The sequence below is a fragment of the Chiloscyllium punctatum genome, chromosome 1 (assembly GCF_047496795.1).
Source record: "Chiloscyllium punctatum isolate Juve2018m chromosome 1, sChiPun1.3, whole genome shotgun sequence".
NCBI lineage: Eukaryota > Metazoa > Chordata > Chondrichthyes > Orectolobiformes > Hemiscylliidae > Chiloscyllium > Chiloscyllium punctatum.
In genome coordinates, this window is record NC_092739.1 from 21,347,837 (window position 1) to 21,372,271 (window position 24,435).

Below are 24,435 nucleotides of genomic sequence, written 5' to 3' on the forward strand. Positions count from 1 at the left end.
ACAGAGCATTATCCTGGATCATGATCCTGGATTATTAACATGATAACGGTAAGACAGAAGCTATTTTATTGGTGATTAACACAAACTCAATTCCTTCGCAATTGACTCTATCAGTGTTACTGCCAGACAGCGAGTAGTAACCTTGGTATTTTATTTAAATCTAATCGGAGATTCCAAATAGGTTTCTCTGATATCATAAGACTGTTTCCTGTGAGCACTTTGGCTTACAGCTCCTTGGCACATCTGTCTTTGATGTAAACATGGTCAAGTTGCAACTGAGTTGCATTCTGGTTTAAAACTTTTATTTAAATAAATCTCACCTGACATTAATGCACCTGCTTTTTGGGATTAAAATTGCCTCCCATTCTCACTTCTCCCCCATTCGAATATCAGCAAGTTATTTAACTTTTGAGAACTGTCAGCCTGACCCAATCTTGTTCTCTACTCATTGTTATGAGCTTGAAGGCATGTGCTGTACTTTAAAAGAGATGACAGCTGTACTGCAGTGAGATCTTGCATCTGTCACGTGACTGACTAGCAGTCTCCGAATGTACTGGAAAATTGAAAATATGTAACATTTGGCTGTGAAACAAATATCTGAGCGTTGGTTGCTGTGTTGACAACCCATACAAACTTAACTAGTTTAAACTACGCCCCAGGACACAAAAACCTAATCTATTTTGAATTTATTGTTTTGCCAACATCGAATCAATGAAAGGATCTGATGTTTGGGATATAAAGAAGAGACATTGAGAGTTAGAGCAAGACCAACTGCCATCGACAGAGTAACTGCCAGCAAAACACTCTCTATCAAAGGTACCTTTATCACATGCAACGTCTTTACAGCAAAAGACCAAAGACGACCCAGGGAGATCTACAACAGAGGAAGACAGACACCGGAGACAACCACCACTGTGTGGTTTTAAAATTAAGTTGATGTAATTTTACAATGGGTGATCATTGAAACAGTATATTGTTATAGAGTTAAAGGCACATAACAAGCAGTTAAGAGAAAGGAGACTTAGAGTTGTAAATAGTTGTTGTTTAGTGTTCACTTTTAGAGTTAAAGAATAAATTGATTTTTTGTCTTTAATAAGTGAAATTTGGGGGTTGTGTCACTCATACTTTAACAGATTATGAGACAAGGTGAGCTCTTCTGGGTGTTTGGTTTAATGACTAGAAAAGGTTCACCACCGTGTCATAACAATATCCATACATGCCTTCCACCAGCAGATCACCAGGTTACTGCAGCCAGAGGTGCTAACGCCACTTACGTCTCTATTTCTACCTCAATGGAGATCAGCCAACTCGGCAGAATAGAGATGCTGAATGTGAGGGCTTCATGGTAAATCACTAAAGCAGTAGCACATGCATTTTTCTATCCTATACATGCACACATAAGCACTAAACATAAAATTAAATAACTTCCATTCATATTATTTTAAAAAGCATTTTCAAAAATTTTTTAGTAATTTCTAATATGGTGAAGGTTTATGAATTATGCTAAATAACAGCACTATAATCTTCCAAATATCAGCTGGCTTTCAGCAAGTTACATTTTCAATGGTATGAACTCAGAAAATGGAGATTGAGTCACTTTTTCCATTTAAAGTTTCTTTTGAAAAAATACATCGTCAACATGCACGCAACATGGATTACCTGTTGTATGTCCAATTCTGTCTAACAGGTGTCTCGATAAATCAATTGTTCTGTCAATCTGAAACAGTTGTAAGTCTTCTTCATCTAAGGCAATGTCTCCCCAAAATGCAGCTTAAAAAGAAAAACAATATAAATTCAGCTAAATGAACAAAGCTGTGATTAGCCAGAAAAGAAATACCTTAATAGAAATGAAAAGCACATGGAGGTTAATACTTTGTTTCTGATCAGTGCTTCCTGGACCTCAAATCGTTACAAATTTGACCCCACAATCATCTTCCCCTCCTGTCGGAAAGAATTGGATTAGACATGGGGTAGGTAAGATTCTAGGAGTCGTACCCCAGTCAGAAACCTTCATGTATGAACTTGTCGATGAGCTACTCAACCAGAGAGGACATGAGACCAATGGATCCTCCAGGATTCAACTCAGCAGGACTTTTTTTTTGTTTTTATACCTAAAAGGTTTCTTTCAACAATTCATCTAAATTACCTTCTTACACATTAAAATTACAATTAAGGACTTTAATCCTGCCTGTAACAAACTCAAAAAACTTGAACTTGGAAGAAAATTATATTCAAAAATATTATTTGACAAAAAAAACACTTTTCACAATAGCCTCGTTTTAGTTTGCTTAGTTATACTTTATTTGGTTTAACTAGATTAATATTTTTCACCAAGTGATTTGCATTAAACATTTTCTACTTCTGCGACTTAAAATCCTCAGAACCAAAGTTTACATCCACACCAATCTCTTCGGTGTTTGCTAATACTCTCAATAATTTACCAATGTACAATTCATTAATCATTCCCTATATTTCAGTTTCATTGATGGTGTTTTCAACGTTTGTTGAAATATTAAATACTGCTCAAAGTTTGTGAGAAGATTTGTAGCTCGGGTGCTTGTTGTTGTGATTCTGTTCGCCGAGCTGGGAATTTGTGTTGCAGACGTTTCGTCCCCTGTCTAGGTGACATCCTCAGTGCTTGGGAGCCTCCTGTGAAGCGCTTCTGTGATGTTTCCTCCGGCATTTATAGTGGCTTGTCTCTGCCGCTTCCGGTTGTCAGTTCCAGCTGTCCGCTGTAGTGGCCGGTATATTGGGTCCAGGTCAATGTGTTTGTTGATAGAATCTGTGCATGAGTGCCATGCCTCTAGGAATTCCCTGGCTGTTCTCTGTTTGGCTTGTCCTATAATAGTAGTGTTGTCCCAGTCAAACTCATGTTGCTTGTCATCTGCATGTGTGGCTACTAAGGATAGCTGGTCATGTCGTTTCGTGGCTAGTTGGTATTCATGGATATGGATCATTAGCTGTCTTCCTGTTTGTCCTATGTAGTGTTTTGTGCAGTCCTTGCATGGGAGTTTGTACACCACATTGGTTTTGCTCATGCTGGGTATCGGGTCCTTCGTCCTGGTGAGTTGTTGTCTGAGAGTGGCTGTTGGTTTTTGTGCTGTTATGAGTCTTAGTGGTCGCAGTAGTCTGGCTGTCAGTTCGGAAATGTTCTTAATGTATGGTAGTGTAGCTAGACTTTCCCTTAGGCATCTGTTGATGAAATTACAGGGGTATCCATTTTTGGCGAACACGTTGTAGAGGTGTTCTTCTTCCTCTTTTTGCAGTTCTGGTGTGCTGCAGTGTGCGCCCTTTTGAACAGTGTCTTGATGCAACTTATTTTTTGTGTGTGTTGGGGTGGTTGCTTTCGTAGTTCAGGACTTGGTCTGTGTGTGTGGCTTTCCTGTAAACCTTTGTGGTGAATCCTCCGTTCGGTGTTCTCTGTACCATCATGTCTAGGAATGGGAGTTGGTTGTCCTTGTCTTCCTCTCTAGTGAATCAGATTCCTGAGAGTGTGGTGTTGATGAGCCGGTGTGTGTTTTCTATTTCTTAATTTTTAATGATTACAAAGGTGTCATCTACATATCTGACCCAGAGTTTGGGTTGAATTTGAGGTAAGACAGTTTGTTCTAATCGGTATGCTTGCCTTTATTGGTCCGTGCATTGAGTTTAGGAGTTGGAATTCTAGATTAGAGTGGTGCTGGAAAAGCACAGTAGTTCAGGCAGCATCCGAGGAGCAGGAAAATAGACGTTTCAGGCAAAAGCCCTTCATCAAGAATAGAGGCAGAGTGTCTGCAGGGTGGAGAGATAAATGAGAGGAGGCTGGGGGTGGGGAGAAAGTAGCATAGAGTACAATAGATGAATGAGGGTGGGGATAGAGGTAATAGGTCAGGGAGGAGGGTGGGGGAAGGTAGCAAAGAGTACAAGATTAGAGCTGAACATTAAAAGTGATTTATTTCCTTTTTTTTTGCACATATGTTAATCGCCAGCCAATATCATCCTCTTAATCTGATGTAAAATTATGATGTGTAATTATGACGGCAGAGATGAAAGCTTCCTTAAATGCGCTTGGTGTGTTGGTCTGGTCCTTCTTGCATTCTGTCACTTTATCCATTTCTTGCCTCTTCATTTTGCACTTCTCTAATTGCTACCTGGCATTTCCTGTCAACTATTTTTGCTGTTTCCTCATCATCTTCCCTGCTCTGTTTCCAACCTGTCCATTTATCTTATTAAGAAATAAATATGAAGTGTTCAAGAAGATGAGTTGCATGAAGCAATGTTTTAAAAATTAAATAGTTATGAAGGCTCTCCTTTTTTTTGAGGATTCATGGCTGAAGGACTGTAAAAGTTAGTTTATTTGAGGCTCTGAAGAGATATCTGGACTTATTATTAAAACCAGATATCTGAGGGAATATTTTTTCAAAGACACTTTTAGAAGTCACATGACTTAACTACCCAGCTTTACTGGAAATCACATTATTTCAGCTGATGATTCTGACCCAGATCACATGTCTGGGTTTAGGGCAATCAGGAGTGTGATTACTTGACATGGTTGGGGGTATAGCCTGCAAGATGAGGCTCAACCCAACTCAGGCTTTGCCATCTTTCGATGCCATACTCCCCCAAGTATCCTATACAAGAGCTAATAAGCGAAAAAAACTAATCTACTTAAAACCCTTCTAGAGGGCTGCTCAACAAACTTAGGCGGCGCGGTGGCACAGTGGTTAGCACTGCTGCCTCACAGCGCCAGAGACTTGGGTTCAATTCCCGACTGTGTGGAGTTTGCACATTCTCCCAGTGTCTGCATGGGTTTCCTCCGGGTGCTCCGGCTTCCTCCCACAGTCCAAAGATGTGCAGGTCAGGTGGATTGGTCATGCTAAATTGCCCGTAGTGTTAGGTAAAAGGGTAAATGTAGGGGAATGGGTGGGTTGCGCTTCGGCGAGTCAGTGTGGACTTGTTGGGCCGAAGGGCCTGTTTCCACACTAAGTAATCTAATCTGAGATATCTCAGAGTGACAATTGCATGTACCTACTGACCCATCTACAGGTTTTCAGAACATTTCACATTCTGTCCTTTCGTTCTCCAAGAAGTAATAATTACGGTGTTTTCTTTTCCAAAATTTAATAACTGCACATGAAGTTTCCTTATTTATTCATAACTAGTGTTTGTGTACACATTGAGGTTATTAGAACAGTAAATATTTATACTCTCATTTTAAACTGTGTTAATCAGATTTGCATCTTTGTTGATGAAGTCATATTGCAACAAATCAATAATTTTGTTTTTTTCTTCTAAGAAACCTGGTTGATTAATCTTTTTATTCTGGACTGAATATGGATAAGGTATTAATGAAGCATATTGGTAACTGAGTAAAACACTTAAAGATAGGTTGGGATCAGTGAAGTGGTAGGACTAGAAATAGACAGTGCTCTTTATCAACTTTATCATGATAACATGAAAGAAAGACAGATTTATTATGTTTATTGAATAAATTCAATGCTTTTATAGATTCATAGAGATGTACAGCACAGAAACAGACCCTTCGGTTCAACTCATTCATGCCGACCAGATATCGTTATTGGATTGTATCATTAAGGTTGGTTAAAGCATAACTGGGTTGCAGTTCCTTTGAGACATAATGTAGACAGGATAGTGGATCCTCTATATAGAGACACAAGCTCAACTCCATGGAGTGGGTGAGATTTCATCTCGCATACCACATGGTCCAAGGTATCATTCCACTATTTGGACAGAACACTTGAGGATTTTTACAACAAACAAACAGGGAACAGTTTATTTCATTATGTACACAAAAGCAGTTTTATATATTACATATAGATTAACATTTGTCATTTATCTTATGATGCATCTCAGTTTCAAATTTAATTGGAAGGAGTGAAAATATCTACAACTCGACTAGTGATAATCAGTGACTTCAATCACAGACTACTATCTTCTAACAGTACATTTAATTTGTATATGTCAAAAATTGTCAGTAGTTCCTAAAGAAGAACTACTTTTGCCATATATAGTCAAACCTGCTCCTGTTTTCTCTAACTCCAGCCACTGAAGTATTAATTGACTTGGCCTCTCTTAGAATTTGGTATACTGCTATTTCCCCCATGGAAGTTCAACTGCTCCTTTCTCAACATTCCTTCATAATGTTTTTTTTTCCTCATGCCTCCGTATCAAAGGTTTTTTTCTTCCAGATATTGATAAACATTAAACAATCCCCATTCCATCATTAGCCGGCTAAAGTCTTCCATTTTCTGCCTCTCTATTGAAGGTCCTTGTCATCTCCTCTTACAACAAAGCATGAAGAACTAGGAAGAGGAGTTGCGCTGTGAACCCATTAACAACTAAAAGCCACTTGCATAATAAAATTGAGAATTGAAAATGAGAAGCAGGGGTCAAATAGTTGACACAACAGAATGGGCAACTACTAGTATAAAGACAGATGATGCCTGAGCAAAAAAAAACATGTTGGGCTGATACAGTAACGAGGATAAGAAAATTTAAGAAAGAGAAAGTTCATTTAAAAGAAATGAACACAGAAGTGTACTTCAGAAGCACACTTGATATAATTTGTGTGAACCTTTATGCTGTGAAGGATGGGAAGGCAATTTTAGAAGCATGAAAAATGATGAAAGAAAAAAAAAGAAAGCAAATACTGCAGCCATGATTAATTAGTATGTGGTGCTTTGTTGCCATTAATGTGAAAGAACTCTGATTAGGAGAAACAATCTGTGAAATTTCCACTTATTCAGTAAACATTTCTCATGAGTTTTACAATTAAAGAAGAAAAACACTCTTGTTGTATTTTGACAGGTAGAGTGTTTCATATTTAATGTGGTCCCAGATCATTCAGAAACAATACCATGTGTATCAACAACTTAAATTATAAATCACTTTTAACATAAATATGATGATATCCACAACACCCCTCACAAAATGAGATATGAAGAGTCACAAAATATGATATTAGATCAATGACCAAAAATGTTTGGTTAGGGAATTAAGAATTTAAAAAGGAAAGCAAGGTAAAGAGGCAGAAAAGTCCAGGAAATTTCAGAGCATACAACCTAAGCTACTGAATGATGAAGAAATTAAAATCAAAGTGCTCAAGATGCCATAAGTAGATGAGTCTAGATATCTCAGAGGGCTGTGGGACTTGAGGATTTGACAGGATTAGGGAGGGACTGAGGGTGAGCTGAAATCAAGTCAGGGAATATTACTTTCCTCATGGTAAAATACAATATTAAATTCACAAACACATTTGTTCAGTTGTAGACAGTAGACTGAGAGAAAGATATCTGAAGTATTGGGCTTTTGTGTGTCAAAAATGATATGCAGAATCTTCTGCTCCCAAAACAGGCAAGATAGGAAGTGGGAAGGTCAATTAATTAGGCAGGAGCAAGGCATATCAAACCAAAAGAAAAAACATGCAATTGTACAAAAATAGCTGACAGGTCAGAATATTGGACAGAATATTAAAATTAGTGCAGCAGTTATTGTATTGGCTGAATCCTGTATTTCTTGGCCAAGGCCGAATTACATCAAGCTTTGTTTTGAGGGGTTTCATTGCAAGGCCTAACACGTTCTCCCATGTTATCTTACCAAAGTCGTATTTACTAGCTACCATTCCCATACAGAGTGCGTCATGTCTGATTTCAGCCAATTTCATCTTGCTCCATTCCCAGAACAACACACTGCTCAGCAGACATCCACCAAAAGACCAGGAAATTTCACATCTGCACCATCTTTGATAAAAGCGGCTGTGCATCTGGACCAGTGTCGGTAGTCCAGCACTGCATCCCATCAGCAAAGCCATTGCACAGCAGCCCTGGAAATACGCTACCCATGGCACATTGTCGACATGGCTGACACGTCATCAAACATGCAATCCCAATCCCTCATCCTCGTTACAGCTTAACCACCGAGCCAAACATTTACCTATATATAGGTACATCCCATCAGAAAACCCTCTAAGACATTGCTAACCTCTCCCCAGTGTCCACAGGAGACCCACAGCTTGTAATTTTCCAGTAGGGGAACATCAGAGTTGGAAACGGTTCTGTTCGCCGAGCTGGGAATTTGTGTTGCAGACGTTTCGTCCCCTGTCTCGGTGACATCCTCAGTGCTTGGGAGCCTCCTGTGAAACGCTTCTGTGATCTTTCCTCCGGCATTTATAGTGATTTGTATCTGCCGCTTCCGGTTGACAGTTCCAGCTGTCCGTTGCAGTGGTCGGTATATTGGGTCCAGGTCGATGTGCTTATTGATTGATTCTGTGGATAAATGCCATGCCTCTAGGAATTCCCTGACTGTTCTGTTTGGCTTGTCCTAGAACAGTAGTGTTGTCCCAGTCAAACTCATGTTGCTTGTCATCTGAGTGTGTGGCTACTAAGGATAGCTGATCGTGTCGTTTTGTGGCTAGTTGGTGTTCATGGATGCGGATCATTAGCAGTCTTCCTGTTTGTCCAATGTAGTGTTTGTGCAGTCCTTGCATGGGATTTTGTACACTACATTGGTCCTTTGGGTTGCAGCATGTCCTCGTTCCGTTGTCTTTCCCTTAGGCATCTGTTGATGAAATTGCGCGGGTATCTGCACCGCAAAAAAAAACAGCACTAAAAGAAAAAATGGCCAAACTAACACACAACAGAGAAGACACCACAACAGACACCTGGGTTGGAAACCTCTCCCACAGACAACTCACAGACACAGAAAGAACAATACTGGCCAAGGGACTCAGCTACAACCACAGGGACGCCAAGACAGCAGACTTCCTAGCAGCACTAGAATGCACACTCAGGAACAATGGACTGGCAGAAGAGACACAACAAACAGTGAGACAAAGTATTGTACCTCTGATAACAAAGACAAGACAAACACATAACCTCAACACCAAGGAGACGGAAGCACTAAAATCACTAAGAACATAATCATACTACCAGCAGACAAAGGCAGAATCCTAGTCATCCTGGACAAAGCAAACTATATCCACAAAGTGCAACAACTACTTGCAGATACCAACACCTACCAAATGAGGGAGTTTGACCCCACCCCACAGCTCACCAATAGGATAAACAACACACTGAGGAACCTACAAAAAAAAAACGGACAGATAACCAGGTCTGACCGACAAAGAATGAAACCTGAAAGCAACAACACCCCCAGATTCTATGGGCTACCTAAAGAGCACAAACCAGACATCCCACTCAGACCCATAGTTTCACTACCAGGGACACCATCACACAAACTGACTAAAGAACTACAGCAGAAACTGAAACACCTGATCAGCGGATCCAGACAATCTATACAGTCAACACAGAAATTCTTGGACATCAGAAATATACACAGAGAAGGAAGAAACCATGGTCTCATTCGATGTAACGGCACTGTTCACCTCTATCGACAAAACCCTAGCCAGAGAAACAATAGCCAACCTGCTGGACATACAGAACAGACAACAGGACGTTAAACCTATCAACAAAGACGGCAAACTCAAACTACTGGACCTGTGCCTCACAACACACTTCACATTCAACAACCAAATATATGAACAAATCAACGGCACACCCATGGGCTCACCCATCTCTGGACTCATAGCAGAAGCGATATGCAAAGATTAGAACAGTCTTACCGCAAATTCAACCCAAACTCTGGGTCAGATATGTGGATGACACCTTCGTAATCATTAAAAACACAGAAATAGAGAACACACACCGGATCATCAACGCCACATTCACAGGAATCCGATTCACTAGAGAGGAAGAAAAGGACAACCAACTCCCATTCCTAGACGTGATGGTACAGAGAACACCGAACGGAGAATTCACAAAAGGTATACAGGAAAGCCACACACACAGACCAAGTCCTGAACTACGAAAGCAACCACCCCAACACACACAAAAGAAGTTGCATCAAGACACTGTTCAAAAGGGCCACAACACACTGCAGCACACCAGAACTACAAAAAGAGGAAGAAGAACACCTATACAATGTATTCACCAAAAACGGATACACGCGCAATTTCATCAACAGATGCCTAAGAGAAAGGCAACGGAACGAGGACATGCCACAACCCAAAGGACTAGCCACACTACCATACATCAAGAGCATTTCTGAACTGACAGCCAGATGACTGCGACCACTAGGACTCATAACAGCACACAAACCAACAGCCACTCTCAGACAACAACTCACCAGGACGAAGGACCCGATACCCAGCATGAGCAAAACCAATGTAGTGTACAAAATCCCATGCAAGGACTGCACAAAACACTACATAGGACAAACAGGAAGACAGCTAATGACCCGCATCCATGAACACCAATTAGCCACGAAACGATACGACCAGCTATCCTTAGTAGCCACAAACGCAGATGACAAGCAACAGGAGTTCGACTGGGACAACACTACTATTATAGGACAAGACAAACAAAGAACAGCCAGGGAATTCCTAGAGGCATGGCATTCATCCACAGATTCAATCAATAAGCACATCAACCTGGACCCAATATACCGACCACTGCAGTGGACAGCTGGAATTGACAAACGGAAGCGGCAGATACAAATCACTATAAATGGCGGAGGAAAGATCACAGAAGCGCTTCACAGGAGGCTCCCAAGCACTGAGGATGTCATCTAGACAGGGGACGAAACGTCTGCAACACAAATTCCCAGCTCGGCGAACAGAACCACAACAACGAGCACCCGAGCTACAAATCTTCTCACAAACTTTGAAGAGTTGGAAACAATAGGACAAATCTAATCATGGGCTTTTATTTACAGAAAGTAAAAGGGAACACAAATAAAAACAATAATGGCATCAATTCACATTATCAATGCAAACTAAATTTGAGCATCATGACCAACAATATTTTCCGGTCAACGCATCTGCTGCATCTAGTTCTCTTTTACTGGAATGACATTCAAATTAAGTTCTGCCCTGCTTGAGGTACTTATCACAGCTGAGCAGTCATGGCCAACAGCAGCTTCCTCCTCCCATTGTCCTCATCCTCCTCCTTGAAAGACTGCTCCTGTTAACCAATTCCTCAGTAGCCAGGTCATCGCGTTGATGCCTGCTCCAATTGTGCACAGCACAGCACACCCTGATGATGTGGCACACTATATTCAGCAGCCTGATATGCTACTCCATCATGGATCTATTTGAGGTATTAAACCTGCACTCAGTATTAGAGAGCCACACAATCATGTTATCAGCCACATTCAGAGAGGATAGGCCTTATCCCCCCCCCCAGTAATCAGCTTCATATAGCCCCCGGACCCTGAAATGCATCAGGTGCTCCAGAATGTATGTATTATCACGGCTGCCAGGGTCGTGCATACATAAGTGGAAGTGGAAACAATGATAACAGAACACCTGAACATTAATGGAATAGAACCCTTTCCTGTAAATGGATTTCAAAACATGTGCTATGACTCTCTCAGTGATATGTGCACGCATTTGATGGGACCTTGCATGTGGAGGAATTCAGCTTTGTTGCTGAAGACTATTGGGGAATGAAGTGAACTGCAGCAACCTTGCACAATGACTAAGGTATCCCATATAGGCCACTCCCTACAAGGAGCCAGTAGCATAAAAGTTCACACCAGCACTCTCAATTACTGGCCCTGGAGGAGGATGATCTTTTATTCTACATTCCCTTTCATTTTCCCTGCCACTGAGTGGACCTCTGAGCTCCTTGTCTGGCAGCAACTTCTGGAACTGGAAGTCTACGTGTCCTCACACCAATCACCTTGCAGACTATCCAAGTACCTGTGCAGCCAAGCAACAGTGTCTCTGCTTCTGTAGTCCTCAGGTCCTGCTCCAGCATCCACATCCTCCTCCACAGTGTCCTGGGCACATGGAGCCTGCTCTGGCACTCAGAAAATAGAGTCAAGGCCAGAAAACTCTGGACCTCCTGTGTGGTCCATATATCCTAAAGGGCTCAGCAACTTCTACCTGAGCTGGGTTCCCCTTGTCCTCTGCAGCAACCTGCTGTCATCATCAGCTGTGGTCCTCCTTCACTCATCTTTGTCTTCTTACAGCAATCAATAGCAAGGCCCATCTCACTCAGTGGAAATGACCTAATCGTACATAGAAGAGTTTCTTAGATAAAGACGGAGGGCGCTTTATGACACATTGAGACATGCTGCATCCTGATAACGAAGGACATGTCTCCATCTGCACTCAACATCACTTTGAGCAGCAATTTGGTGAAGGTGCCATGCTAGCTGAGTGATCGCCCAGCACCAGAGAAGGGAATGCAGGCAGCACTCAGACACTCCTTTCGATGCAAGACCCATATCAAATTCCCAACTTCTCACTGCATTCAGTACAGACCATCATTACACTTATACAATAGATGAGGAAGCAATATTGTGGAGGTTACAAACAACACTTTGAAGTTGGACAACTAACAATGGTTACCCTTTCAGCCAGCACTGGCCTTTTGTAGCACCAATGCTGCTAAATCCCACATTCTTGAGATACACAGGTTCAATTTGCAAGCACCAATGGTAAAATCACCTCAAACTAGTATCTGCCTTCTAAGCAGCTCTTCAGCAAATTGCAGCACAAACTGAGATCGAGTGTGGATGAATGTTAAAGAAATGTTCGTTATTATCAGGCTACAGAAGGTCTCAATTGGGTAATGAAATTACTGCAAATTAAACTTTGTTGGGCTTTGCAAGTGGTTGTTTCATGGACTTGATACAACAATGTCCTACTATTCAAACATGGATCCCATATGTTCACCCATCAAAGCAATACTTATTCATCCAACCTGGGTGCTGGCCCAGCCATTTTCCAGTAGCACCTCACATTTTAGAGAATGGAAAGTGATGATGCTATCAGAAGCAGACCCCAGCATGACTCCTAAATGTGTCCCCTTTCACATTGCATTTTAAGTGGAAGGGGAAGGTTTGGAAATGGACTGTTGTGGAAATGCAGAGACCAAACACATTGAACTGTGACTATAACGCTTTTTTCCTATACATGTATACTAGCATTACACCTTTCCCACTTTGCTCCATTATACTCCCCTTCTGGAAGTCCCGGTGGAGGTTACTGCCAATAACTTGACTTCTCGTATCCTATTGCATTCTCTGATATTGTTGTACATACTCTCCTCACTAACATTTGATAAGGTGTCACATCGAAGCTTCTTGCAGTCAATAAAAGTTCATGGAGTAGAGCAGCAGGAGTCGAAAATTGTCTTGCTAATAGGAAAGCAGAATAGGCATAAATTGATCTTTTTCAAGTTAGGAAAATGGAATGAGTGGTGTGCCACGAGGATTAATGTTGGGACCTCAACTCTTTGCAATTTATATAAATGACTTCACTGAAGGAATAGAAGATGACGGGCTGGATTTTATAAGGTGACAGCCACAGTCACATTGCCACTCCAGTCCTAATTTCTTAGGTTAAGAAATAGTTCCTGTAGGGCTCCTTCAGAAATGCAGAGGGCACATTAAAGTTGAAATGTTCCCTTGTTGTCCACGATAATCAGGGAAGTTACAACTGCACCCTTTTTTATAGCCGTAATAGTTTTTCTCTGTGATATTAGGTGTTCAGTATCTCAGAGAGCCACTGTGATAATGCCTGTGAAAGGGTAAGTTTGCAAGGTGAGTGTGCCAGGGTACAGGTAAGTATTGCGCCAGCTGCAGCCTGCTAATTACTGCTATCAAGCAATGGAGTTACCAATAAATGATTGGTTGACAGCTTCCACCCCAGAAACTTGATTCCAGATGAAGGTTCACCCATCAGTCAATCCTGACTGGCAGAGGATCCAATGGGTCTTCACCCTATGATTCAGCATTGGGCTCTCACCCCTTCACCCGACAGTGCACATGACACCCACCAAACAAAGAAGACTCCACACCCAATGGTTTTAATCTTCCCAGTGCTTAATGGGAGGAAATCTTTGCTCATCCCAGTATCAGATATTGGAAACATAGTCTGATAATTAATCAACGTAAGAGTCATTGAGAGAATGGTGACCATGAAGTAGAATTGCAATTCATCAGTCCATGTGAAATCACTGCACTTTCAGATAATACAATCAAGGAGCAACATGAAAATGAAAAACAGGGGCAGGCAAAGATAAATTCTTAGTGGAGGGAGGGGTGTAATGGAGTAAATTCAGGAATAGACCTGATTACTGTAATACTCTAGGTATGAACAGCTATAAAAGAATGATACCAGGTAACTGTAGTTTTGCATATTGTGGCTAGGTGGTGAGGAGATATGGCCAACCACATCAGGGTTGAGATAACTTCTTCCAATGAACTTCAAAAGAACCTTAGATAGAATGATGACAATAACCTTACAGATTCAACATGATTTGACAAAGAGAAAATGATGTTTAACGAAAACAGTTAAGAGTTCTTTGAAGATGTCATGAGACCAAAGATAAACAAAAACTAGTAGATGCAGTACATTTGAATTTCTAAATAACAAGCAAGCATTTAGTAAGGTGCCCTAGAAAAAGCTACGGCACAGGACAAATGAACATCTTGTTGGGGGTGACATGTTAGCACAGATAGAGAACTGGCTAACTAACAAGGAGGAGAATGTGGATAAATGTGTCATTTATAGCTTTGTAAACCTTAACTAATTGAGTGTTGCATGGATGATTGCTAAAACTTCAACTACTTACATTTGCATCAATGATTGGAATAAAGGGACAGGTTGGACTGTCTGATGAAGGTCTTATGCCCAAAACGTCAATTCTTCTGCTCTTCCAATACCACATTCTCGACTCTGATCTCCAGCATCTGCAGTCCTCACTTTCTCCACAGATTGGACTGTAGCCAAATTTCATTACAATACTAAAATAGTTACCAAAGCAAGTCATGCAGAAGATACAATGCATATACAAAGGGATATGGACTGGTTAACTGAGTAGGCAAAAAATTGACAAATGAATTATAAAGTAGGAAAGTACGATGTTGTCCATTTGGCAGGCAAAATAAAAAAAAAATCAAAGCATAATTTAAATGAAGAAAGACTAGAGATTGGTGGAGTCAGGAGGGATCTGGGTGACTGGTACATGAAACGTGATATGTTACTGTGTAGGTACATCAGGTAAACAGGAAAAACAAATGGAATAGTGGCCTTTGCTGTAAGCAGAATTGATTCATCATTTAAAGGCCTCATTTGAGGTGAGGAGATATAGGCCACCCCAAGACTCTATTGATTGCAGAAGAATTTCAGACACAAGGAGTTGGGTGGGATAGTGGTGGCAAGGCTACCCAAGGAATATTTGCATTCCAACATTCTGCCAGAATTCAGTCCATAAAATTCTGAAAGGGCTTGAAAAGGTGAATGTTTCCATTCGTGGATTAATCTAGAACGAGGCAGCATAGTTTCAGAATAAAAAGATCTCTCAAGATGGAGATGAGGAAAATATTCTTCAGAGGCTCATTTGCCTTTTGAATTGTCTTCTCCAGATAGCAGTGAAGGCTGTGAGATTAAATACATTAAAAGACAAGTTGGTACATTTATTGATCTTTGGGGGAGTTCTGGGCTATGGGACGCTGACAGTAAAGTGAAATTACAGCCACAATCAGATCAATTATGGTTTTGTTGCCTGATGGAGCAGGGTCGAGGAGCCAAAGCAACCTACTCAGGTCCTTAATTCTTATAGAAACCAGATAGTACATCAGGGAAATCAGGTTGAAACAGAAGGCATTCTACATGCTTAAAGAATTGAACTCACTGTACAAGAGGCAACTAAAGAAAGTGTAAACTGAGTAGCTAAGAAAGAAAGACATGTAGTTGCAGCAGGAATAAAATCATAGTCAGATATGTCAAAAGATCATTAAATACTGGATTAGTGGTGCTGGAAGAGCACAGCAGTTCAGGCAGCATCCAACGAGCAGCGAAATCGACGTTTCGGGCAAAAGCCCATTACCTCAAAAGATCATTAAAGTCCATCGAGTGAAGTTAAGTCGATTTCCTCTGCTGGTGTGCTGCAGATGAATCTTAGACAAAAAGATTTCTATATGAACAAACTACTTAGCAGATATGAAAATTAGGTACAACGGATATAGATTTAATGTAGCATTATAAAACATAAAAGTTTATGTTCCTAAAAATGAGTGCAACTGTTATTATACCATTCATATGATCTCTCATGCATAGAATAACACATTTGGATCTGCCATCATTCATACTCATCAGCAGTTCTTTGCTGATGTACTAAAATCTCCTGAACTGTGACTGCTGTAAAACATGTGCACTCAAGAAAGACATTTGAGATCTGCAGTTTGACATACAGAAGACATTCACTCGTATGACTAACATTCCAAAGAAGTATGGATCGATTAACTGAATAAGCTCCTCATTAAATTGTAAAAGTTACATTATGTAAATTCCAGTATTAATTACAATAACCATATTTCAGAGCACAATTCCACTAAATATCACTGCTGGGGAGGAATAGGGCAAAAATACGCAGACTTGCAATTATAGAGTCATAGAGATGTACAGCATGGAAACAGAGCCTTCGGTCCAACAAATCCATGCCGTAGATTTTCCCAACCCAATCTAGTCCCACCTGCCAGAACCCAGCCCATATCCCTCCAAACCCTTCCTATTCATATACCCATCCAAATGCCTTTTAAATGTTGCAATTGTACCAGCCTCCACCACATCCTCTGGCAGCTCATTCCATACACGTACCACCCTCTGTGTGAAAACGTTGTCCCGTAGATCTCTTTTATATCTTTCCCCTCTCACCCTAAACCTATACCCTCTAGTTCTGGACTCCTCGACCCCAGGGAAAAGACTTTGCCTGTTTACCCAATCCACACCCCTCATGATTTTGTAAACCTCTATACCCCTCAACCTCTGACGCTCCAGGGAAAACAGCCCCAGCCTGTTCAGCCTCTCCCTATAGCTCAGATCCTCCAACCCTGGCAACATCCTTGTAAATCTTTTCTGAACCCTTTCAAGTTTCACAACATCTTTCCGATAGGAAGGAGACCAAAATTATATGCAATATTCCAACAGTTGCCTAAACAATGTCCTGTGCAGCCGCAACATGACCTCCCAACTCCTGTACTCAATATCTGCCCAATAAAGGAAAGCATACCAAACGCCTTCTTCACTATCTTATCTACCTGAGTCTCCACTTTCAAGGAGCTTTGAACCTGCATTCCAAGGTCTCTTTGTTCAGCAACACTCCCTAGGACCTTACCATTAAGTGTATAATTTCTGCTAAGATTTGCTTTCCCAAAATGCAGCACCTCGCATTTATCTGAATTAAACTCCATCTGCCACTTCTCAGCGCATTGGCCCATCTGGTCAAAATCCTGTTGTAATCTGAGATAACCCTCCAGTTTTTGTGTCATCTGCAAACTTACTAACTGTACCTCTTATGCTCGCATCCAAAAAATCTTCCCACAAAATGGATTTCACAGAATCACAAAGTTGATACGGCCGAGAAGGCTCTTTTTTTTTTAAATTTGCCTATGGGATGTGCGCATCATTGGCTGGCCAGCATTTATTGGCCATCAATGGTTGCACTTCAGATGGGGATGGTGAGCGGTCTTCTTCAACCATGAGAGTCCACATGCTGTAGGTTGACACCCAATTCCCTTGAGGGGGGAGTTCCAGGATTTTGACCCAGGAACCTCAAGCAAGTTATACCCCTTGACCTAATTCCACGTACTTTGTTTTGTCCCAGTCCAACTAGTATGTTTGGATAACAAAGATCGATCAATCTCTGATTTGAAGTTAACAATTGACCTACTCACGTGGTTTACAGAAGAAAGTTCTAAATCTATAAGACTCTTTGTTAACTTTACTACAGAAAGGTCTGCCTCTAGTTTTCTCTGTATAGATTTGCTTGCCTAAAAAAGTAAAAATCTGTCCACTAATCCAAGTCTAAGATTAAACCACAATGTTGATGACCACATACACTGACACGGTGGCTCTGTGGTTAGCACTACTATCTCACAGTGTCACGGATCCAGGTTCAATTCCAGCCTCTGGTGTTTGTCTGTGTGGAGTATGCACATTCTCCCTGTGCCTGTGTGGGTTTCCTTCCGGTGCTCCGGTTTCCTGCCACAGTCCAAAGATGAGCAGGATGGTGAATTGGCCCTGCTAAATTGCCCATATAGTGTTCAGGAATATGTAGTTTAGGTGCATGAGTCAGGGGAAATGTAGAGGAACAGGTTTGGGTGATACTCTTCAGAGGATCAGTGTGGACTTGTTGGGCCAAATGGCCTGTTTCCATACTGTAGGGATTCTATGATAAAAGGTACTTCAGGATGCATATCACTGGCACAAATATATTTTACTGACTAAAGGTGTAATACCAGAGCCATAATGTAAATGCAAGTATATCGAACTACCTACCAGCTGATAACCACCTGCAGTAAGTAATCAAGTCAGTAAGTAGTTTAGATGTATTTAGACTTTCATGCCAAGTTTATTGTTGAAATGTTTGTATAAAATTTGATGAGTCCCAGCTCCAACCTTTAGAGGCAACTTTTCATTTGAAGGTTATTCATATGACAGTTGTTGCTCAGACAGTTGGCAAAACTAAAGATTAACAGCTTCATATTGCCTCCTTTCAATTATCGCCTCAGCAAATATAAAAACAAACATAGAAAACAAACAAAAGAATGGATAAAGTGGTTTTTAACCGCAATATTATTAAAATCAAAAATGATGCTTGCTCCTTGTTGTCTTGTCAAAAGCATGGATGCTAAAGGATCATTCAGATTCAACTCATTTGGTGGAGGCCAGATGTTCAAATTACAGGACCAGAGCCAACATGGTGACCAAGTTCAGCTCTTTCTCTGAGCACTGTGTTCATAGTATATAGCTAATAAAATGTAAAGTTCAGTCACTTGCAATGTAAAAGGAATTTCATTCACAATATCCTGTTTTTTCAAATTGGCTTGAAAACCACACTTATCCTTTTACTTCAGGATATCCCAAAGCATTCCACAGCTCATGAAATATTTTAGAATTACAAATCTTGTTGTAATGTAGGAAATGCTTCATTTATACTGCCTCCCATTTCTCAGAGGTCAGAAAATGTAACTCTACTAATACACTGCTGCTTTCTTTGTTTAGCATGAAGATGGTGCATGGTGGATTTGGGCTGCGATAACTACCCACAGCCTGTGTTCATTAGTGCATTGCTGTTTCCAATGTATGATAGAGTCACAAAGGGCTACAGCACAGATTAAAGGCCCTTCAGCATGTCTGCGCCATTCAAAAGCAACCATCTGACGATTCTAATCCTATTTTCCAGCACACAATGAGGCAAAGATGTGAACACTGTGAAGCAAAGATATTGAACAGACTGGACTTTCTTACAGCAGTCCTTCAATATAGAGGATGTCTTGCTTGTACTCCAGGTCATTGGGTTCAGAGATGGCTGATCAGTCCAACGCATGATCTGCAGGCACTATCACATTCAAGGCAAAGGGTGCTTAAAGGAGGTGGTGGATGGGTTGTTTGGACACTTGTGCATTCTGTCCAATCCCTCAGTTTAATTTCTGCACATTCCCATTAACATCATCAGACCTAGAAGTAGAAATAAACAATTCAGCCCATTGAATCTGTTCCACTATTCAAAGGCTGATCTGATAATCCTCAATTCCATTTTCCTATCTTTTCCATATAATCCTTGATTCCTTTACTGATTGAAAATCTAATTCAGCCATGAATAGACTTAATGTCACCGTTTTTTAAGCCCCCTGTGGTAAAAAATAATTCAACTGATTCACTATCTTCAGAAGAAATTCATCCTCGTCTCGGTTTTAAGTCTGTGAGCCCTTTTTCTGAATTATGACCACAAATCCAAGATTATCCCGCAAGGGACACTGCTGTCTCCCAACATGTTTAATGCCTTCACGAACAAACCTTCATTTTTCTGGAAAAGTCACAGACCGGGGAATCCCATAATTTGGGTGGGGAAACTTGCGGTCATTGGGGATAAATTGAGGAAACCTGTAGTATCCTGCCATGAACACTGAAGTTGCTTAAGGAGTCAGGTACACAAATAAAATATCCTGCCCAGAGCAGGTGGTTTTTGGATAATTAGGACTTCAGTGCTAGGCATGTTGGCTTGGAAGAGGATGTTGTTGTTTTGCCACTGGATCTGGAGAATCTCGTGAAAGCGTCGGAAGTGATGCTTCGTGGTACCTGCCATAGGTTACCCAACTCTGAAGCATATGGACACCATTGCTGCCAAATAAATTATGACCTTAATCTTTGGTTTGACTGGCTGGTCTTTAATACTTTTTAATCACAATCAGCCAAAAGCTTTCACATTACTGGTGATGGTAAATTTTGTAATTTAGTCAGCTTTCAACAAGACATGGTTTCCAAAATATAGAAAATGGTTCATATTTACCAAGATCTCACCATTGATTTTTAACTGATGATAGAAGATGTGCTGTGGAAACTTGATCAAACAGGACGTTAGTACTCTGGGAGTTTATTAAAACATCCACATTACCATACAAATAAAGATTATGTAGTCCTCTTAGAATCAGCTTCCACAGCACAACTCCTACCTTTGATTAAAGTCAACTGTAAGATCCTGGAAATTGTGAACCATTTTCCATATTTTGGGAATCTCCTCTTGTTATCATCCCTGCCAGGTTATCATGCACAGCAGCGTTACTGTCAGGCAAGCGGAGGATCAGATCATTTTTATTTATTCGCTGGTGTGCACATTGCAGGCTAGGTCAACATTTATTGTCCATCTCTTGGAGAATGTGGTGGTAAGTTTCCTTCAAGAGCCGCTGCAGTTCTTTAGGGTAGGGACATCCACAATACTGCTAGAAAGGTAATTCAGTGAAGAACTGGTGATATAGTTCCAAGTCAGGATGGCGTCTGTCTTGTCAGGGGGCTTGCAGCTGACAATGCTCCCATGCACCTGGTGTCCTTGCCCTTCACCCAAGCTCCTCTGACAGCAGCTTCCAAATGTGAGATGTCTTCCATGTAAAAAGTTTCAGGCAAACTAAGTTATGCAGACACCGGAAAATCAAATATATGTTTGGGATGCAGCCACACAATGTGATCTGCCCTTACATCACTCGCTAGTCTAATGCTGAACTGGAAAAACTACATTAACATGTTTCTGATCTCTACCATAGGAGATGGATCCAATGGTTTTTAGTTTATTTACTTTTAGTTTTCAGTTTGTTAATTTTGAGTAGGCCATAAACAACATTTTTAAAAAAAATCTTTGTCCTGGAGTTGGGTCCAGAGTTGTTTTATATTTGCCTAATTATTATACACATCCACATGTAGACTTTTGTCCCCTTCTGTTCTTTTCCTCAGTCTGTGTGTTTTGCACTCGAAGTGGATAGTTCGAGTCAGTAAAATATCCAGGCTCACCTTACTGGTTTTGGTACAAAGTAAATATCTCAAATAGTGCAATCTTCACTCTGGCTGGATAATAGATGAGGCAGGTGTGGGATGGAATTTTGTTTGCAATCTCCCAAAGTATATTGGAGGCAGCCAGGAGAATCTCAATTCTCTAAGACTTTGACCTTTGTTCATTTACATTTTAGGCACGTGGCACAGTGGTTAGCACTGCTGCCTCACAACGCCAGAGACCTGGGTTCAATTCCCGCCTCAGGCTACTGACTGTGTGGAGTTTGCACATTCTCCCTGTGTCTGCGTGGGTTTCCTCCAGGTGCTCCGGTTTCCTCCCACAGTCCAAAAATGTATAGGTTAGGTGAATTGGCCATGCTAAATTGCCCGTAGTGTTAGTTGCAGGGGTAAATATAGGGGAATGGGTCTGGGTGTGTGCGCTTCGGCAGGTCAGTGTGGACTTGTTGGGCCGAAGGGCCTGTTTCCACACTGGAAGTAATCTAATCTAATCTAATCCTACCACCCTCCTATGCACTGGTTACGCCAACTTCATACCTCCTGCCTACACAGTGCGAGGTCATGCCCCCTCAACCAATCCCCGATGACTCATACTCTCCGTGTCAAATGCATGGCCCTTTGATGACCGTTCACCCAGAACCAGTCAACATTACATTAACAATAGCATGTGAGAACCTGTTTAGAATAAAAGATAAAACAAGCTGTTGTCTTAGGCTGCATTAAAAAGTAAATACTCCTTCACAGTTCTTGGTTTAAAAAAAAACTGCTATTTCAAACACCCTACAAAATTGCCAAATTGATCATGAAATTGTGACCAACAGTAACCTTAAATATTTCACAACTCAATATTGTGCAAATAAGCACTGGCATCAAGATACTACAGAGAGAAAAAAAATCTTCTGATAACCTCAGAAAATGTCTTCCAGGCATGTTCACTATAACCTCATTATGCATGCTTGGCTGAGAGCCTAGATTTGAAGGAATAACTGTGTGGGAGTCTTCTTTACAACCAAAGAGAACAGCTGACTTTGCTTGTTTTTTTTAGGTCATTTCACATATGCCACTGTTACAAAAGGGTTAACTGATTCTTTATTGTATCCTGGGTGAATGGGCATGGAAGGACCATGCATTTGCATAGAGATCATGAGGGCCATGGGAGTTGTTGGGGGTCATAAGTTAGTATGGTAGTGCGTAGATAAGACCTTGTGAACTTATCTTTTAAAATTATCTCAAATCAAGATCATGATTCATGACTCCTCTGAGAAAAATCATTGCGAAATATTGACCATCGTCATTTTAGCTGAAAATGTGTTGCTGGAAAAGTGCAGCAGGTCACGCAGCATCCAAGGAACAGGAGAATCGACGTTTTGGGCATTAGCCCTTCTTCAGGAATGAGGAAAGTGTGTCCAGCAGGCTAAGATAAAAGGTAGGGAGGAGGGACTTGGGGGAGGGGCATTGGGAATGCGATAGGTGGAAGGAGGTCAAGGTCAGAGTGATAGGCTGGAGTGGGGTGGAGGCGGAGAGGTCAGGAAGAAGATTGCAGGTTAGGAAGGCGGTGCTGAGTTCGAGGGATTTGACTGAGACAAGGTGGGGGGAGGGGAAATGAGGAAACTGGAGAAATCGGAGTTCATCCCTTGTGGTTGGAGGGTTCCCAGGCGGAAGATGAGGCGCTCTTCCTCCAACCGTTGTGTTGCCATGGTCTGGCGATGTGTTACTTCATTGACTTTCTGTAGAAGATTTAGATTGAAGATTCCTCCCCACTGAACAGAGGCACTTGCTCATTCAGCAAAGTATACAAAGTTTCATTAATTTCTTTGCCTGTGTATCTAAGACCTGTCGACTTTGACGACTCCTAGATTTGAATTTTAATTTGGATGGCTGAATTCTGATTCTTTAAGCCACTGCGAGTCATCTGTTAAGACTATGACCCCTGCCCATGTTGAGCTTATTGTGTCTGCACCTTTTCAACTACTAGTTCTACAAACCAAAACTTCTTACTGGATCTGTAATTTCACCAACAGAACCTTCAGCTTCAATTTTTTTTTATTTTAAATTTCTACTTTCTGTAGTTGTTGAAAGCTTGTTCTAGCCTTCTATCTTTAAATAGAGATTTAGATCTGCACGTACAAAATGTTTCCTGTCTTACCACAGAGAAAGTATTTGGTTATCCCTGCTCAACATTCCTATCTGCAATGAGGAGTTTTGGTACCATATCAAGAACGGTTTAAAATGACCAATATTATTCTTCCTGTTTTTCAATGGTTTTGACAGACTTTTTCTTAGGATTTTCAGTATACAGGGCTTCACGCTTGTGCCTACAAATAGATTGATGCTTCTAGAACCTCGGAATCTCTCTGAAGCTCAGGTTCTGCTTCCACAACTCTGCTTGCCTTACTTGAACAGTTCATTCTAGAGTCAAATGATCTTTTGTATGCAAGTCTGATGGTGGTTGGCATGCTGGACGAGGCACTGTAAAATCCTAAATTTGTTCATCTTTTAATCCTCCCTAACATCAACAGCTTGCTAATCTGAATGCCATTTCTAAATGAACTATTGGATTCCTCTAGCCTCTGCATCTTTTTTTGAAAATTTGTCTGTTAAATTATCGTATCTTTCGTGGATGAAGCAAGGATTAAATGTCCTAGCACCTGATGGCCTCTCTCCTTGATCCCTGGCCTCATCATTGCATAGTCTGCTATGGGCCGAATGGTATTCAGAAGAGTACTGTTCTAGTGTTTTTATGCCTGGTCTGTAAGCCTGGAGATGTGCAGTGCTTGTCAAACTGGTGCTTCCAATACTCCTGTCACTGTCCATTCTACAATCTGATCGATGTTTTGAATGGCTGGGGAAGGAATTGTGATATCTTCACTAGTTCATCCCAAGACACTTGTCAAGGTACATTTTTCTTATTCTTCCCCCTTCTTTGCAAAATACAGTATTTTCTTAAATTGATGTTACTAGATTTTCATTTATGGCCTTCAAATCTACAACATCAATTACTTTAAATTGCTGCTACCACATTTGGTGATCATTGAGTCATTGATTTTAGAGCTGTATAGCACAGAAACCGACCTTTCGGTCCA

The 24,435-nt window shown here is 41.0% G+C and overlaps 1 protein-coding gene across 4 annotated transcripts in view; it reads right to left on the reverse strand.

Annotated features, from left to right (window-relative positions):
* The window catches only part of LOC140480468 (tolloid-like protein 1), a 339,587-nt gene that overhangs the window by 196,829 nt on the left and 118,323 nt on the right, over positions 1-24,435 (reverse strand). For all 4 annotated transcript variants that reach the window (XM_072575408.1, XM_072575486.1, XM_072575570.1 and 1 more), the window contains one exon: positions 1,660-1,770. In XM_072575408.1, the coding sequence (XP_072431509.1) occupies positions 1,660-1,770 (111 nt within the window). The remainder of the gene's footprint in view (positions 1-1,659; positions 1,771-24,435) is intronic.